The sequence below is a fragment of the Pieris napi genome, chromosome 1 (assembly GCF_905475465.1).
Source record: "Pieris napi chromosome 1, ilPieNapi1.2, whole genome shotgun sequence".
Lineage (NCBI taxonomy): Eukaryota > Metazoa > Arthropoda > Insecta > Lepidoptera > Pieridae > Pieris > Pieris napi.
The window spans coordinates 14,222,314-14,240,974 of record NC_062234.1 but is presented as its reverse complement, the minus strand read 5'-3'; the positions used below and the strand labels follow the sequence as shown (position 1 = coordinate 14,240,974).

At 33.6% G+C, this 18,661-nt stretch overlaps 1 protein-coding gene across 2 annotated transcripts in view; it reads left to right on the top strand.

Moving 5' to 3' along the window:
- Positions 1-18,661, top strand: part of LOC125049077 (high affinity cAMP-specific and IBMX-insensitive 3',5'-cyclic phosphodiesterase 8) — a 134,844-nt gene that overhangs the window by 36,722 nt on the left and 79,461 nt on the right. The window contains exon 1 of one of the 2 annotated variants that reach the window (XM_047648214.1): positions 12,760-12,778. The exons of the other annotated variant lie outside the window; for it this stretch is intronic. Within the exon in view, the coding sequence (XP_047504170.1) occupies positions 12,769-12,778 (10 nt within the window). The 5' untranslated portion in view covers positions 12,760-12,768. Of the gene's footprint in view, positions 1-12,759; positions 12,779-18,661 lie in introns of those variants that run through there. 2 annotated transcript variants of the gene reach the window in all.

Here is an 18,661-nt window from a genome sequence, read left to right as displayed (position 1 = left end):
AACTCTGAAAGAAAGAGAAAACTTTCTCATTTATCAGAACAGGTTTCCTGTGGAGCTTCGAGTTTTTCATTAAATATTCTTTGTTAGTACTTTTTAAACATTGATAAATCTTCGGATACTGTGTAACTTTTTGGACAAATTACAACAAGTCTTTATTAGGTTTCTTACTTCTCCGGCTCAGTTCATTACGCACTTGGTTTATTTAAAGTCCAGGGTACAGAAACTTCCAAAATATGTTTCAGTATAAGATTTCTTTAGATTTTTTTATATTCTTTCTTAGGATAAGAAGAAAAAAAGGAAAATATAGCAGTAAATTATTATTTAATTATTGTTATATTAATTTATTTTTCATTATACACCATGTCATGTGGTGTAGGTAATATTGCTAGTTCTTGTCCCTTCCACGCCCTTACTTGAAAGTTATTTTTTACATTAATAAATATCATGTAATTTTTATTATGAATATTTTTCCACTATATAACCTGTAAGGGCTGTTACTTTATCGGTCAAGCTAGTAGGAGATTGGCGTAGAAGTCCGGTGCACTCCACTCTGCTAGCCAAGATGAGTTTTTCTAGACTTTTTGGTTCTCTGCGTTTCAGTCCAGGGAAACCTAAGCATCCGTCTCCAACATCACATTTCCATTTTTCTCCTTTCAAAAGTCGATACGCTACAGAAACATCTAATTATAAACGTATTATGCTCCACATTCACAGTAATTAAATTAATGTGGTAATTCAGTTGTTTGCCAGATTGTTGTGGCCGACCGTTACTTAATTTGATACACACGAAAGCACATTTTTAGACGTAGGAATATTCTACAATTTTGTTAAACTTTAACCGAGAAACAGCTGACGATATTATAGTGGATAATATGTTTGGTCTACCTTAGAAAATGGTATATTTAAAACGTTATCATGTATTTTTTTTCCAACACTCAAATATAATTAAAATTGATAAATAGAAAATTAAATCAAATTTTTAAAGTCCCTGTCGCAGTGTACCTTTAATGCTGGCAGCATTTCCTCGCCGTATTGCGATACTTATTCGTTGAGTACCAGCTCTGGGGTTACCGGCACTATTGACCAGGCGCCAACCTAAATCTTTAATTAGTGCCTGTTCACGACCTACTCTCTACTCCAAAGGGAACAAAATGAAAGTTGGAGGAAAGACTCTTATATTTGAGCCGTTTATTATTTTCCACCTGCTCTGCGGCCGCGCCAGGTTTTGTGCTTGTCCGAGGGAGGAAAGACGGGTTAGTTTATTAATTACTTTATGTTGATATAGGGAAAAGCATATCTGACTCAATGCGATGTGATGTCATGGAAGATATGAGCCTAATTTTTTTTAAACCAGTCACCAACTTGATTCATTGTTCGCATCCATGGGCGTCCAATTATCAGTTGAGATTTCTGCCCTTTAGCCTAATGAAATAATAGAGTTGATACACATGTAGATATGTTAATGCTACAAGAATTTTAGTGCGTGGTCCTATTTCACCATGCCTCCTGCTGATACAGGACAAATCTTTGTTTTTAATTTATTTTATTAAATAAATAAAAGAAAAAAATTACTTAAGATGTCATGTGGACATTCGTGTAATGGTTGCAGCTCCTTACAAACATCGTGTAACGCAAAAAACCTGGCGATTAAAAAGGGTGGCGGAGAGTTTATTGCCAGTTCTTCTCTTCCGTTCTACGCCCTTTATTTGAGAACTGTAAATAAATGTAAAATTAGAAGCATTTAATATTTCTTTTAATCATTCTTTTTTGACGTTCATAAGTGTAAATCGTGTTACCTATATGAATAAATGATTTTTATTTTATTTTATTTATTATATAACGATTAAACAGTTTGTAAACTGGAACATATTTAATTTCCCCAAATAACTAACAAAACATCTTAATAAGTGAGTGCGTGTTATGATTTAATTGACGTAATGCGTGACCAATGGCTCCAAAGTTCTAAGTGGTTAATATACTTTTGAAAAGTGGTTGATGAAATATTTTCAGATAAGTGAAACGCAACAATTCAATCAGCACCTTGGCGTGTGGTTAATTATTCATGAATTATTAAGTCACATCAAAGATGGAACGCTTGATAGCTAAAGTTAAATTTAACAATATTAATGAGAAATGTGTTGTTATGTTTGCCTGAACCAATAGATGCTACAACCTGTTTAGGTCTGAGCCTCAGATTTCTGATTCATGATCATCATTTATCAATCTAATAAGCAATGAGGTGATAAATCTCCTGTGCCTGACACGCTGTCGACTTTTTTAGGTCTAAGGCAAGCCGGTTTCTTCACGATGCTTTCGTTTACGTTTTAATGTTAAATGTGAATATAGATAGTATGTCCATTGGTGCACAGCCAGGAATCGAACTTACGATCTCAGGGGTGGGAGTCGCACGCTGAAGCCACTAGCACAACACTGCTCATAATGGCGTTTCTTAATGTTGATTGTGATGAAACACACACAAAAACATCAGGCCGAGTCCCATATGACACTATATTATAGTGTCGAATAAAATGAAAGAAAAAAACCAGTTCAGTGACGTTAAAACCTACTTGCCAGTACCGGTGACCCCAGAGCCGATGCTTTCCTTGCTCAATGAATAAGTCTCGCAATACAGCGAGGAAATGTTGCCAGCGTTAAAGGTACACTGCCACAGGGACCAAACTTTTTAAGTTTGCTTTAATTATTATTTTTTTATTATAATTATTATTACTATGCCGGTTAAGAAATTTGTAAATGCTATATATATATATGTGTTATTGAAATATTTAAATTATGTTATTCTTGCCTTGCTTAGTTATTATTTTTATTAATAATTAATATACTAACTATTATATAGATAGCTTAAAACTACACTGATTTCTTAATGATGGCTCAGGTAAAGATATTGCAACCGGTACAGTAAAAAGCTTTGATGTGAGTCGTGACAGCCAGACATAATATGGGTTATCAATGTAAATATTTTCTGGAATAATTTTGTTTTACAGTCTGGAGCAACCAGACAATTGAAGGCTGGAAGTAAATGTTTATAAATTAGTGTTGCTTTTCCACCGACAATTTTTAAACAAATGCCCACAAAGAAAGATAATAATGAATAAATATTGATTTATTACTTTTTGCCGCCATTTAAATCCTGAGTATATATCTATGGATGTTATAATGGCGCGTCTAAACGGGCCATGTTTTGCTGCAATTGATGGCTGCACTGTTGGCCACTAATTGCCCGGCCATTACAAAAATATTTTAATGCAGCTGATGGCCGAACAATCTATGGCTGGGCAATGTGTTGCAATATGTCTGCAATAGTATGGCCCATGATGCAGACTCCTAAACGGGCCACACAAACCGGCAACAATGGCTGACGAAATCACACTTGTCGCAGCAGCTTATATTGTTTTAAAAAAGAAACAGAAAAAGAAGAGATTGTGGATTCGACCTTACTTAAATAGGCGTGAAACTGTAGACAATTTGAGTCTAGAAATAAGTCTTGATAATAAATTATTCAAGAACTAGAATGTCAAAAGTAGTCATTTTTACGTATTAATCTAACGTCAAATACAGCTGATCGCAAAACACAGAATAAAGCACAAAACACTTCACTCAAAGCAAACGTCATGTCGCGTAGAAAAGGAAACACTATGCCATAACAAAGGGAGTGACTGAAACAACAAGAGAACTGGCTGTGCAATATTGCAGTTGAATTCGATAGCCTAGCGATCGTCCGGCCACCCATCGGGGCAACATCGGCCATATGTGGCTATACAAAACATGTTTGGCTGTATGGCCGGGACATTACTGCAATATTGCATAGTGTGGCTGCTATTGTTTGCAATGTTGCCGGCCACAGTGTTGCAGCCATCAATTGCAGCAAAACATGGCCCGTTTAGACGCGCCATTATAGTAACACCAAATTGGTTTCGTCAACATAAGTATTATTATCTTATATCCCTATATTTATAAACAATTTTTTTGACTTTGTTTTCGACTTAATTGTTAATATTTTGTGCTAATACATATATTTTTTTTTTAATCAATAAATATGCACTCAACTTTCTATCGTATTCATTTCAAGGCCTCCGATCATCAGAATTAGTCAGTATAATTATCAGAAGTCCGATAAGTGAAACAGTCACAAAATTCTTATTTTTGCCATTTAGGGGAATTTAGACTGGCATGATCTATTTGCATATTGATCTCATTCAAAAGCTTTTCATTGCGAAGCTCTAATATACTAAAAGCTGCCTTTTGCCCCATACAAAACACCACTTATACCATCAGTATTATTAAAAAATAAACTCTTGAACAGGACAGAGTGGACTAATTAAAGCTTGTTCTAAATTCTTGGGGAAAACTAACCGACTCGTGAATTCTGTAAACTCTAAAGACTCACTTTGTACATTACGATGTCAACCGTGTAATAAATTCCAGCGCGGTTCATACCGGTCTGTAGAATTTATATGAAAACTTATTTCCAAGCTAAGCTCGACTTTCCAACTATTAATGAGCTAATTTTGTCTTTAAAACTCTGTCAAAGCTGTTAATAAGATTCTTGCACAAGTCACTTATTAACATCAACTTACGTCCAGTGTCGATAATTTTAATTCTCTTTGTTTTCTATGGGAGTATAGCTGCCTGCTTGAAGTACGATGGATATTTACCGATTTTTTTACACGGTCGGAAAGTATACTTTTTTGTTTAATATCAATTTGTTTATACCTCTTCACTGAAACGGAAGAGACTGGCCGGAAAGTAAACTACAGACTGATGTATAGCATGAAGTATTGGAAACTTGGCACTCTGTAAATCAACATCACAGACTACACGTCGGATTGAAATGCTGTTTTTGTCATTAGAAATTTCAAAAGCAATGTTACAATTCTCTCCATAGTATAAAAAAGCCGCTTTCCGTTGTAACACAAGAATATTTTAACCGCTATTATATTTCTACGCAGACCAAAATACGCGATCGCAATAGCTAATGACTATTTATTTTGATTTTTTTGTGATTATAGGCCGGCAACGCACTCATGAGCCCTCTGACATTGAGAGTGTCCGTGGGCAGCGGTATTACTTAACATCAGATGAGCCTCCTGCCCGAAAACAAAAATAATAACACAATACAAGAAAAGAGATGTACAGTTGAATTCAGAAGTACTTCAAACTACAATATTGTCTTTTCAAGAAAATAATATTTCGCTCAAAGTTTTCAAACTAACATTAGAGTGGGTCGTGTGCGGGATGTTAATCCTATCTTGGTACATCAACGAGCAAATAAAATTGTGTGGTATCCGTGAAAATCTCGGGACGAGTGCCAAATGTCACGCTTGACAGTTGTGGCCTATTTTCACGGAAATTGTAAATATTAAATTCGTTTTGAAAATGTCGTAGCTGTTAAATAACGCCGACGTGCGAGTGTTAATGAGGAAGATGACCTCATCAGGGTGGGTTAACAGACAAATTTTAAGTATTAGTTGTTTTGTGGAATGTTTTTGAAGTTTTTCTTTTACATTTAATTGCATTAGCAAAAGCTAGTTAGTTAGGTTTATAATGTTAAAAATAATAATAGCCTTAAATAAATATATACGTGTGTATTTAAGATTTAGTTGTATGTATAATACAAAACGGACTAAACTAGATTCAATGTTCTATTCGACATTGTCTTTGGTGTCGAATAAATTAAATAAACGTAGCTTTGCGTATCAAGCTGAAATCTCACTTTTAATCATCTAAATTTTTTTTCTAAACAATTTTTTTTAATTCTTTGACATAATGTGTTACTGAACCCTTATAACCTATTGCCAAGGCTACGCCTAGAGACTAATTTTTTTATTTATAGTCACATAACAAACAAAAAAAGGTTTACGTAATGCTCTTAGCAAAAGAACCTAAGAAAGTGATAACAGTATGCCCTTCCCTCTATGATACTTAATCCGTATACCTAAATAATGTTTAATTTAAATAATATCTATTAATAATTAATTAGAAAAGATCTCCCACCAATTACCTAAATAAACCTTTTATTACGCACAAATTTTTTCGTCAAATCGTTTACGTTAAACCTCTCCGTAAAAAAATTCATGATGCGCACATATTCAATCAATCAAACAGTGGCGTTGCAAACTTTTCGGATCCGGGCCTCAGATTTATGTATGTATTTCATGATCATTTGTCAATCTAATAGGCAAGTAGGTGATCTGACTTCTGTCGCCGACACACGCCGTCGACTAAGTCGTCGTTTTTGGGTCTAAGGCAAGCCGGTTTCCTCACCGTTCCTTTACCGATGAGCGAATGTTAAATGCGCACATAAGAAGAATAACAATTCGTGCACAGCCGGGGATCGAACCTACGACCTTAGGGTTGAGAGTGGCACGCTGATGCAACTAGGCCAACACTGCTCTAACCTCGAAGCGCACATATTAATATTTTCTAATTCGTAGAAACCGCACAAATCCAAGTATATGAGTCGCATAAATTGGATCAAGACTCGAACGGATGTAGGTATACTCTGGGATGCGGAAAATAAAATTTTGTAGTCGGGCTTTTAAATTTTCCACTGAAAGGATTTCCTAGAAATAAACTCGAGTAGATTGTAGAAAATGTCATTTCTGAATAACTGTGTATATTTTATTTTCATTTCATTCAGCGACTCTCATCCCTTAGATCGTAGGTTCTATCCCCGGCTGCGGCAATAAACTTATGAACTAAAGAACTTTCTGTCTATGTGCGCATTTAACATTCGGTTGAACGGTAAAGGAAAAGATCGTGCTTTAAACGATTAGATTAGATCAATTTTAAATAATTCACATTGAAACAGTGATAAAAATGGCACAATTTGTTATTTATGAACATTTGGTTTATAAGCTATATTATTTAATTTTATTATCTGTATAAGCTTTGTGAAACTGCGAGTAAGAGAGATGCGAGGAGTCAAGTTTAGGGAAAAGTTTATTACTTTACATTAATAAATTGAAATATCTGGTTTTGAACTTAGAACGGTTCTAAGGGATCATCCCACGAGGAAGTAATTGAGAAGTCCTTTATTTTTTAAAGCAAAAGGTCCATATATAATGTGTATATATTTATTATATATGGACTATATTTTAAAGTGTTCAATACCGTTTTTATAAGACCCGCCTAGCAATGTAGGAGAAATAATCTTTTTTTCTGGATTCTGTACAGGTCTGTCGGCACCAAAGTATCATACATAAACCACTTTTTTTGTTTTACTATTCTTAAAGTGTCAAGTTGTGGTTGAAAAGTTAATTTAGGGTCTAGATTGACACTTGGATATTTAATTACATTCCTCTTTTGTTCGATCTCTATATGATACATATACTGTAACCAACTATATAACGTTTATTAGTAATCGTATCGATACAATATTATACACAATTAACAATTTTCTTAACCTAAAAATAATTAAAAATTAGTAAAAAGGCAATTAAAGCAAACTTAAAAAGTTTGGTCCCTGTGGCAGTGTACCTTTAACGCTGGCAGCATTTCCTCGCTGTATTGCGATACTTATTCGTTGAGCGAGGAAAGCACCAGCGTTGGCCTCACCTGTACTATCTACCAGGGGCCAACTTAAATCTTTATCTACTGTAATTAATTGTCAGTTCATTTCATTACTATCACACCATTTCGCCAATAAAGTCCTTGACAGCACAGGCCTAGTGAGAAGACTGAAAAAGACAAAACCATTTGAACTAGTGTTAGTGCACGTTAGTCTTAAGTGATAAACAGCGATAAGTGAAAAAAATGGAACACAAGAACAGAGTGTCTTCCCTTTCGTTAGAGACTGTAAGTAGTGTTATTGGATACTTTCTTACGTTAAATATCCTTATTATTAAATTAGGTTAGACTTAATTTTCCATGATCTCTTATAGTCCAGCATCCATCGCCCATTTTTGCACTTGATTACTATCAAGCTAATTTTCCGTGAGTAGCTTTATTTTGATGAGACGCCCAATAATTTCCTGTACGAAACTCTCGATTGTGGTAGCTAACAGAAGTAGCAAGTACTTACCTACCTACCTACCTACTAGTAGTATTCTTGGGCGATGGATCCTGGACTATTAGTAAAGAACGAAAAAAGAAGACACATGTATTAAATAAAAATTTGCTAGCGTAGCTTTGCAATACGGGGCAATGACCACAGGTGTATTACCAGCTAAGCCACTAAGTGTATCTCCTAATTGGACACTATGTCAACTACTTATCAATTAAGACTATCAGAGAACAATGACGTTGTTTAGCGGATCAGGAGCACAAGTGCGTGCGTATACGAGTAAGAAGATAAATCCGTTTTTGTGATGCAGACTTCTAGTTTGGGTGGCATAAGATCTATTCGTACTATAAGAACAGAATCTTTTATTCTGTAATAAGGAAAAGTATTAAAACAAGTGCGCCTAAATAATGACTAATTTATCTCTTAGACGACCGTCTAAGAGATCGCTATATAGTAAATATAGTGTTTGATTTTCTCTAGCTAAGAACAAAATAATATTACTATATGTAATTTATCTCTTTACAGAAAATCTAATAAATTCGTTTAGCAGTTTTGTAGCTGTACTGTTTGCATTTCGACAATACAAAAAATAGATTTCTATACTACACTGTATCAAAATCTTATCAAAATCTAATAAAATTGATATAAAGTGCTAATTCAAATAAAAATAAACTATAAAGTTAATAAATGTATTCAATAGACAGTAATTTGTTCACGAATAAATTGAAAAGTATTATGATCCTTATATACTGGCTCAGTGCCATAAAGCCGGAGACGAAAATAATGTTTCACGTGAGATAAACATTCAAACCTAAACATCGATTTACGTGACTCAAGTCTTTACAAATTAAACTGTAATTTGTAAACCGCTGTCTATGAATTCAGTCTAAAAGTTTTTATTATAAATGACTCAGTTAAAATACACAATACAGATCTTTTATAAATTTATTTATTAGTAATCTTACAGCTAACATACACATTATAAAACAAAACACATAGACTATATACAAAGCCAAAACGGATTACATAGATAAACAATATATATATGAAAAAAGAAATAAGTAAGTATATTAATAGACAAAACAAAACATGATTTAAAAAAAACTGACATTTAACATTAAACAAACGACAATGGATACTAAACTAAACTGTTACTGCTAAAAGTCAAATTCTTCCCGCCTCTTTAAATATCTCGTCACATCCTCTTTGCTGATGTGATTTTAGTGATTTTATTATCATAATTATGAACCTATAGTCCTTTTCACGAAAGAAGTCCCCCAGACGCGGCGCTGCAATCGCATGACGTAATGTTGCCATTTATGAGTAAAAAATTTACCTATTTTATTTACATTTAGCAGATGTAATTTATCAAGTAATATTATTTTCTGCATACTTCGATGAAACAATATTTCTGTTATGTAAAAAGTATATACATATTTATTTACTTATATTAGCGGTGTTCTACCTACTTACAGGGAAAAGTTGAGAAGATAGGGTAAAGAAAAGCAATACAATTTTTTATTCAGAGTTTTATTGCAAAATTGTTGGGTTACAATTTTTTTCGAAGTACACACCGCTGTTATACCTTCGTTTGTAATTCTTGTTATAGTTATTTCTGACACACCTGCAATTAAATTATGAACAACTAAAAATAATAATAACTTTAAGTTTATAATGCTTATGTAGTATATGTTTTAATTTCAGTTACCTAGTTTCATCACGTTATGTATTTGTTCAATTTTGTCGCAAAAACGAATTTATATCATAAAAGTCCCATCAATACAGCAAAAAAATATTAAATGGCAACTCTAAAAAGTACCTGTTTTGGCGGCAATTCTCTTCCGAACATTGTTTAGTTGTATTAAAACACCTTGATTCTTATGTTCCGCTTCACAGAACTCTTTCACCTTTAATATCATTTCTCGAGCCGAACTTTTTACAACTTTTGGCATTGTAATCAATATTTAAAATGCACTAAGCTAGTTAAAAATTCACAAAAATCTACCACAACAAACGAACTTGATAACATCGACGAATGACAACATTGCCGACCTGTCAAATTTAGTTCCAAAAATATCCGCGGGACTTCTTTCATGAAAAGCACTATACCTCTTATACCATCACTTAATTAATCGTAGGTACTTCTACATGACCGTAACTCATACCCCGGAATGTTTACCCATTCTAGAAGATAATTGTATCTAACATAACTTTGAGACAGCGTATTCCATTAAAAAATTAAATCATCTTTAACAATACATCTATCTATTACGATTGTATGCTGGAGATATATAGTGTGCAAGTGAGTGCGCACTATCTGTTGAGAAGGAATTCCGTCTCGGCCGGAGTATTTACAAGAACAGGAGCAAAACCCACTTGGCGATGTCACTATTGAATTGTTTTATATGTATTCAAACTCAAACTTAAAATAAGTTTGTTCATATAGGTAAACAAGTACACTTATGAACGTCAACAGAGAAGATGTTAAATTGATTCTAAATTGAGCGGGCAGAACTGGCAACTCCCAAGGATTAGGATCATTTAAATAATCGTGAAATTTATAAAAAGCTTTATAAATTAATTTACGTTTAACTGAGCTTTGAATTTATTTAGTGATAATTATCTAATTTTGCATGGGAGTTTGTTGTTAAAACGAATACAATTTCAATATACGAAGTGGTTTATCTTCTGGAGCCTGGTTGGTCGTACACTCAAATTATTTCTATTTCGCGTATTTTACTGGTGAAAGTCACCATTTGTTTTGAAATCGTTAATATTTTTTTGTACATACAACAAGGCTTCAAGAATAGTTTGAGCAGATAGTGTCATAATATTTAATTCCCTAAACTTATTCCGTACCGACTCCCTTCGGGAAACACAACAAATACCCCGAACAGCCCGCTTCTGCAGCACAAATATGGATTGAACCTATTAAATACGATACACTATAATATATATTTTAACACAACTCAGCACTATCTTCTATGTAAACATGGATATTACGTATCTACGTGACCATGATCTAAAACCGTATTTTGAACATCTAGGTAATATTTATGATTGTTTAGATTAGAAACTGTTACAGAGATTACGCTGAGGAATTATGCAACGCATTTTAAAAACGATAACAGGGAATTTATTACCTATAAAATAAAAATCAGTGAAGACGAAAATACTATGTCTTTAAATTGAAGGATATTATTAATTTATTTTAAATTAATTAGCATGTCCATAGGTAACAGTTGCATAATAATACAGTAATATAGGTAATGGAGTAGTGATGGCCTCTCATCCCTTTACATACATTTACTAAACATCTCAATCGATATCTTGTTAACCTGTCCTATTCTGATACTGAAAATATTCTTATTGTGCAAAAATAGTTTTAATATAAATGTGTAGATATAATTAATATAAATTTTAAAATACTGATTACGTGTCAAAAGGAAGAGACTGGCTGCCCACAACACAGGCAATCCTAGTGTGGGGGCCAGTGCACTTTACTTTATCTATATATCTTGTATATTGTGTATAGTAAAGTTTTTTCTTTCTTTTTCTTTCCCTGAGGTCGAAGGTTCGATCCCCGGCTGTGCACCAATGGACTTTCTTTCTATGTGCGTATTAAACAAACCGGCTTGCCTTAGACCCTAAAAGTCCGCACGGCGTGTGTCAGGCACAGGAGGCTGATCACCTACTTGCCTATTAAACAAATGATCATGAAACAGATTAAAAAATCAGAGGCCCAAACCTAAACAGGTTGTAGCGCCACTGTTTTATTTGTTTGTTTTTATGATAATATATGAATAGACATTCATTAAACGTAATTAATTAAAAAATGGATTATATTAAAATCCATAAATTCTGTTCGACACAAAAGCCAACACTGCTGAATGGGCTAGATTCTAGCTTATGTCGAGTTAGCGGGAAATGGAAATTCAATATGAAATATAATGTGCATAATGCAATTAAGGCTTTCACAGAAACGTTATTCAAAGTTATATTGAATTCTTTCAACGCATTTATACGGAAATTCGATATCGTACCAATTAATTATAAAAGTTTTCTTTTGTATTGAGACGGATTAATTTATAAATATTTTAATAAGTCAAAACTTTAACGCTTCGTAATATTTTTTAAACTTACTTAAGAATAGGGGAAAAACATTTTTTTTTAACATCTGCCGATGTTTTCTGATGGAGGATATTGGCCAAGTGGCTTCAGCATGCGACCCTTGTCCCTGAGGTTGTAGGTTCGATTCCCGGCTGTGCACCAATGAATTTCTTTATATGTGCGCGTTATACATTCGCTTGAACGGTGAAGGAAAACATCGTGAGAAAACCAGCTTGCCTTAGACCCAAAAAGTCGACGGCGTGTCTCAGGCACAGGAACAAAACGTATGCCTGAATTTCGCTTGAGATACGACGGACGTTAGGTGGAACTAAAATTTATTGTTTTTAGTTCAAGCAACACAAACTTCTACAATGAGTGATTTTGGTTAGTACCCGCTCTTAATAGCGCGATTTTGACATTTTAACCCTTTTGGCAGAACACAAAAGTCAAGAGATCCTTTTAAATTTCACGTGCTGATAACAGTATAATTTTCTACAAACACTATAATTAGTATCAAGTGTCAACCGTCAATGAAGAGTATCAGCATATCTTGCAACGTCATAGATAATGGTCGGCAGTCGGTTGAGTTAACTCGATCTAATGTGCTGCGTGAAATGTTATATAAATCTAAAGATATGTGGAAAGGTGAGTTTATAACTTATTTATTTATTATATCGCTTGATTTATTTGGGTGGGTAATAATCATCTTATCCACATCCATCTTATATTATCTTAACTTAGTGTTATAAAATTGTTTAAAAAAAATAATCTTATGTTCGAGATTTGTCGTCATCTTGATAGTAATTTATGTAAGACGTTTAAATAAATATATGTATATTATAATTATAATTTTAAATAATCAAAAAAAATGTAAAATTAAATTTTGAATAGTACATATTTCCGAACCAATATGAGTTGGAGTCCTTCAAGAAATTTCAAATTCTTAATAGGTCGGCAACGCACTTGCGAGTCCTCTGAAAATGTGGGTGTATATGCATCAGGTGAGCCTCCAGCTCGTTTGCCTCCTGTTACATAAAAAATAACAACAGTCCCGAAATTCAGTTCAGTCAGTTTTTTTCAACCTATGATGGTTACTCTTCGTTCAATGTTGTTGGTGATATTTCAACAGCTGATCTCCTCGACATTTATTACCCGACCTCGTGAAATGCGGATCTTTACAAGCCCACCATTATATATGTTTTCGCGCACATCAAAGGATTTTTTACGACAACAAATGTGTACACATGGTTCTTATTGACGCGGCTGTATGGTAACTCTTTCATAATATTTACAGTTGCAGTCTGGATAGTTTTAAGTTTTACGCGTTTGGAAAATTTTCATATTTTAGGAAAATCTTCATAGTTAAAAAACACTTGCCCAAATTCAAGTCAAGTTAAGTGAAATCATTTATTTCAATTAGGTCTGTTTAAAAAGGCACTTTTGAAAGTGTTAGTCTATAAAATTTAAATTTGGCGCCTTCAGCAATTATAGAATGCATGTCTATGTCATATCTGATAACTATGATTTGCTCTGTGTACAAGTTTAGTTCTTTTATCGCCATTGTCTGGTTAACAATAAAATATAATTAACACAGTGATTAATAAAATACTCGTTTCATTTAACAGAAAGTCAAAATTACGAGTTAAAAATATTCAAAAAAATTACTCTAGTCGCCCCTACCAAAAGTTTCATATGAAGAAGAATGGGAATATAAACTCCATACTTACTGTTTAAATAGTTTTACAATATTTTGTACATTAATTTGATAATTATATGTGAAGGCCATGTACCTAGAACAAAAAAACTATGATACTAAAATAAAATAGGCGCATGGTGTTATAAAAAACAGCCAATAACTAAATGATTATACATGGTGCTTACATATTTACAAATATTACAACTATAGATTTGATATTATACTTTATAAAAAAAGAAACAATTGAGTATATTTTGTATAAATAAACTTTTCATTAATTACTGTTCAATTTAATAAGCTATTTAAAAATAATAAGCAACAAAACAACAAAACTTAATAACGTAGTATTAATAAAGAAAAATTGTTTATCTGATATTTGTATAACGAAAAGTATTTCTTTGCCCTGACAGTTAAAATGGAATTCTTGTTCAGTATCTTTAGATAGTATAAAATATGGTACCCGCTGTCTGTACCCACTCCTACACGACAACATGTACGTCAAAGCTATTAAACAATATTTCACAAAAATATCTAACATCATCCAAATAAACATTTTCTTCTTTGTGTTCTCTAAGTGGATCGCGACATGTTTTCTGCTTCCATTATCTGCTATCACTCATCATTTTTCAGTCCAGAATTATAAAAAAATTCTTGCGTATTTTTTTAAATATTTTCCTGAGCTTTTTAATTTTTCTTTATGTACCACTTGTACGAGCCAATTGTGAGGGAATTATTGATTATGAATCCCATCGAGCTCTGCAGTTTAGTCGGTAGCTATATCATTTAGGTAGTTCGCCCTTGGGGTAGGAGGATAATTTGCCAAATCTCTGAAAATTGGATTCTCGGATCATCTCCCTCTGCCTCTCAATTCATGGTAAACAGGTATAATTAATTAAATGTGCATAAGTACAAAATGAACATCATAAATGATATATTTACATTCCTTTATTTTCGCTTAACCAGCTCTGTAGTTAATTAGTAAGGCGGCCACGACGCGACGTTAAAAATACAGTCTCCTGAGAGCTGCGTCAATATTTTGTAAACGGCCAACGTTGACATTGCCATTCTAAATATTTAGGCGTTTCTTTCGTATTTCACTTTTGCTGAGTATATTTTACTAAAGAAATGTAAAATTCCGTAAATCGGCAATAGAAATATATAATTCTGATGTCGCTACATTATATACGTTTTTTGCTTCACCCACTAACTTTGTGTTACTATGTTATGTATATGATCTTCGATCATTGGTTCGTCCTTCGTCCAAACCGTGTTTGAAGTCTTTATGAGTAAGAATCGTTATTTAGATATATATGATAGACGAGAAAGTTTGAGAAACGGAAAAATATTTCTACTATATTTTTAACAATTAAATTGATAGGAATTTAAAACTGGTATAGCTATTAAAATATTATTGTATTTTCAGATTTCTTTATTAGGTCGTAGATCAAGACGTATTTATTGTGGCATAATAAACGGGTGTTTCAGTCTGATTTGCGATCAATAAAATTACGATAAACGCTACAGGTTATAAAGTAAATGTTATTACTAGCGTAAGGAGTGGTTCATAATGCAAAATGTAGTAAAAGAAGCCTATATTGAGAATAAAACTTTATTATAAGATATTTTACTTCCCTTTGATTTACTATGTTCCTGACTTCTATATGTTTAATTTTATAAATCCGATATCTGTTGTTGTTAAGGTAACCGAGATAAGTTTTCACCTTTTTTCTTCATTATATATAGGGTTTTGCTAAGTGTTTATCAACTTTAAGGTCGGGTCTAACTTTACCGTGTACCAATTTATTTTTACATATGTACATGTACTTATTTGTGTGGTGATGTCATCATGTCTAGGGTAATATTTGTGCCGTAGTTTCCAAGTTCGACTCTGAGTCTGGTTAGACCTAAAAAACGATGACTTAGATTTCATGTTACTTCATAAGTCTTACCTTATTGGGGGCCAAACGATCACCAAAATGTCCTATGATATGGCCTAACTAGAACTCGGTTTGTACGGATATGTGCGGCGGCGAACGCCAAGGATGTTTGCGATAAAGGGCCAGAAGTCTGTTGCACAGATCCGCGTTAATGAAGACGTTGCGCTTATTAAATATTGTCTCCGTCTATCGACATCTTTATATGTTCGTAGAGTGAGTTCACAGTAGCGATATTGTATTTAAAATTGTATATATTATTAAATTATTTTTCGATACAATCTTATTGGCTAATAGTAACGATAATGTATGTATTCTTCTAATCTTTGTTGTCCAAACACAAGAAGAAACTTCAATTCAAAAAATAGCCTTATATCACAGCGCTAGGCAATAAAAATCACTTAAGTACTCCGCTCACGTCGCAAGTGTACTTGATTGCATGAAATTTTCCACTTTCAGTTCATTCCGTGTGATTTCAGTAAATCACATAATCGACTGCTATTCCTCACGTCTTATAATTTAATTCTCTACAAGGCTATAATCTGCCATACAGCCATCGCGTAACAATATTTTGAATATTAAATTAAAGAGAGAGAGTAGAGACTCTTGGGCCGTGGGGTTCAAGTGCACAGGCGCTAATTAAAGATTTAAGTTGGCGCCTGGAGATACCTGGTAGTACACGAGACGCCAGAGCTGGTGCTTTACTCAACGAAAAAGTATCGTAATATAGCGAGGAAATGCTGCCGGCGCTAAAGGTAGACTGCCACAGGGACCAAACTTTTTAAACCTTTTGACCTAATTATGGGCTTATTTTTAAACGCGGACTATTTGGTGTATGGTTACCATAGCAGCCATTTTCACATAGCAAAAACACTTGCTATATTTATTCGCGTTTAATAAATATATTGAAATACCCAATTAGCCCTTTCAAGAATGCATTTATCAACACACATGTTAATGTTCCCACAACGATCAGTATCTTAAGTCATTGCGAATCATATATCATTCGATCGCGTAATGAGGTCTATGTGCTAGTATATTTCGATCAGTTGGGATGGTTTAAGCCGATTGTCAAGCCAGTAGAAATAGGAACAAGCACTACCTGGCGTACCCTTGACTATGTGTTTATACTATAATTTTATTATAGTATAAACACATAGTCAAGGGTTATAATTATAATTAGTGACGAATTCATATATTAACATATAAGTTTGGCTGTAAAGTACGTAGGCTTACATATATTTTTTTTATTGAAGAATTTGATTCGAGAGCGATACAACGATTATAGCGGTCATAAAAAATTTCGATATCTTTTTTATAGTTCGATTTGTAGGCTCAAAGTAGGTTTCAGTTTTGGCTATTACCCCTTCACCGGCTCAAAATTTAAGCGAGCATTCTCTTGAGGTCTGAGAACAGGAAAAAGCCGCTGGGGGCCAAATCTGGAGAATAGTTATGGCTAAATTACAATACAATACGCTTGTAAACTTGTGAAAGTATTAACTTTATAAAAGTTATAAAATAGCGATTTCAAGGAAAAGTATTGTAAAGTATGGGAAAGTGCATAAAAAGTTAACAAAAATTAATCTAAAAACAACTATATAATTGGTTATTTGTAATTTTATTTCTCTGAAATATAGGCCGACTGTTCAAAACATTCTACGTTTAACGTGACCCAGTCTTGGGTGAATGACCTTGTTACACTGGTTAATAGCGACCACAATATTGACAGCTGTTATTTACATCTAAGCACCTTTATTGGATCGCTGGACTTCTAATTACTTCTTAATTACATCTAAAGATGTGTCACAAATTATATGGGTATAGAAAAAAAATTACGATAATTTTTTGGACATCTGGACAGACGTTCAGCCACAACACCTGAGGTGAGTGCCTATTGGAGGGCACGCCTGTCCAGGAGATGCCTATTTAACCGCTGCTTAGATGAACTCATACTATGCTGTCTATTGAATATGGAAAGGGGCAAAAAGTTCCACTAGGATTAGATAGCGGCCTTTCATATTTAGCCTTCTAAATAATCCTAATATCCGCAATCCGCATGCATCATCATATATATGTAGATCCTTGGGGGCTATGTATATCTATAACATATTTTTATAAGCATCTGATTGTCCTCATTGTATCTTGAAGAATAAAGTTAAAATAAAAAAAATTAAATAACTAAAGATAAGATATTTTGAGGCGAGAACGAATAAGCAAACTAGTTTATATAATTCGTAATTAGTAACACTTATGTGTAAGTTTCTAAGTATGGACACGACAAGCTCGTTAAATTGATACACGATTCGGCCTAAATAAGGCTTTGTGAATTATTACTAAGGTTGGCATTCATTTGAAACTAAGTGACTTTAGTTTTAGGTAAAATCAGTTGATAACTGCGTTGCACTTAATTTAACAGCTATAAACAAAGAATACATGATGCGAAGTCCGTGAAACAATTTTTCGTCGTGTCAAATTGTCTCGCTATGAACGTAATGTGACGAGATGAAGAATTGTAATAATTGTTGACTAGACAGAGATGTTACTTGTAGCTTAAATGTTTCTAAACGATTTTGTTAAAAGGAAACAAAAGGGGGCCGAGTTTAAAAATCGACGGATCGGAATTGTAAAAATATTTGCGTTTCTAGTGCAATCAAAATTAAATTAAGCACTATTAACATCTTCTTCTTTGGGTGTCTCTCCATTACTAGAAGTCGGCCGTCAGTCTCGTGAAGCGTGTTTTGTTCTGTGTCAGATGAAGCAACTCTTCCGCAATACCCATCTACTCTCTAACGTCGCAATGTTAGAGAGTCCACTCTCTATATTACGGATATTACGACTTTTCGCCAAGCCATGATCTTTTCCATGACTATACCGATTATAATAAATTGAAGGAGGTTA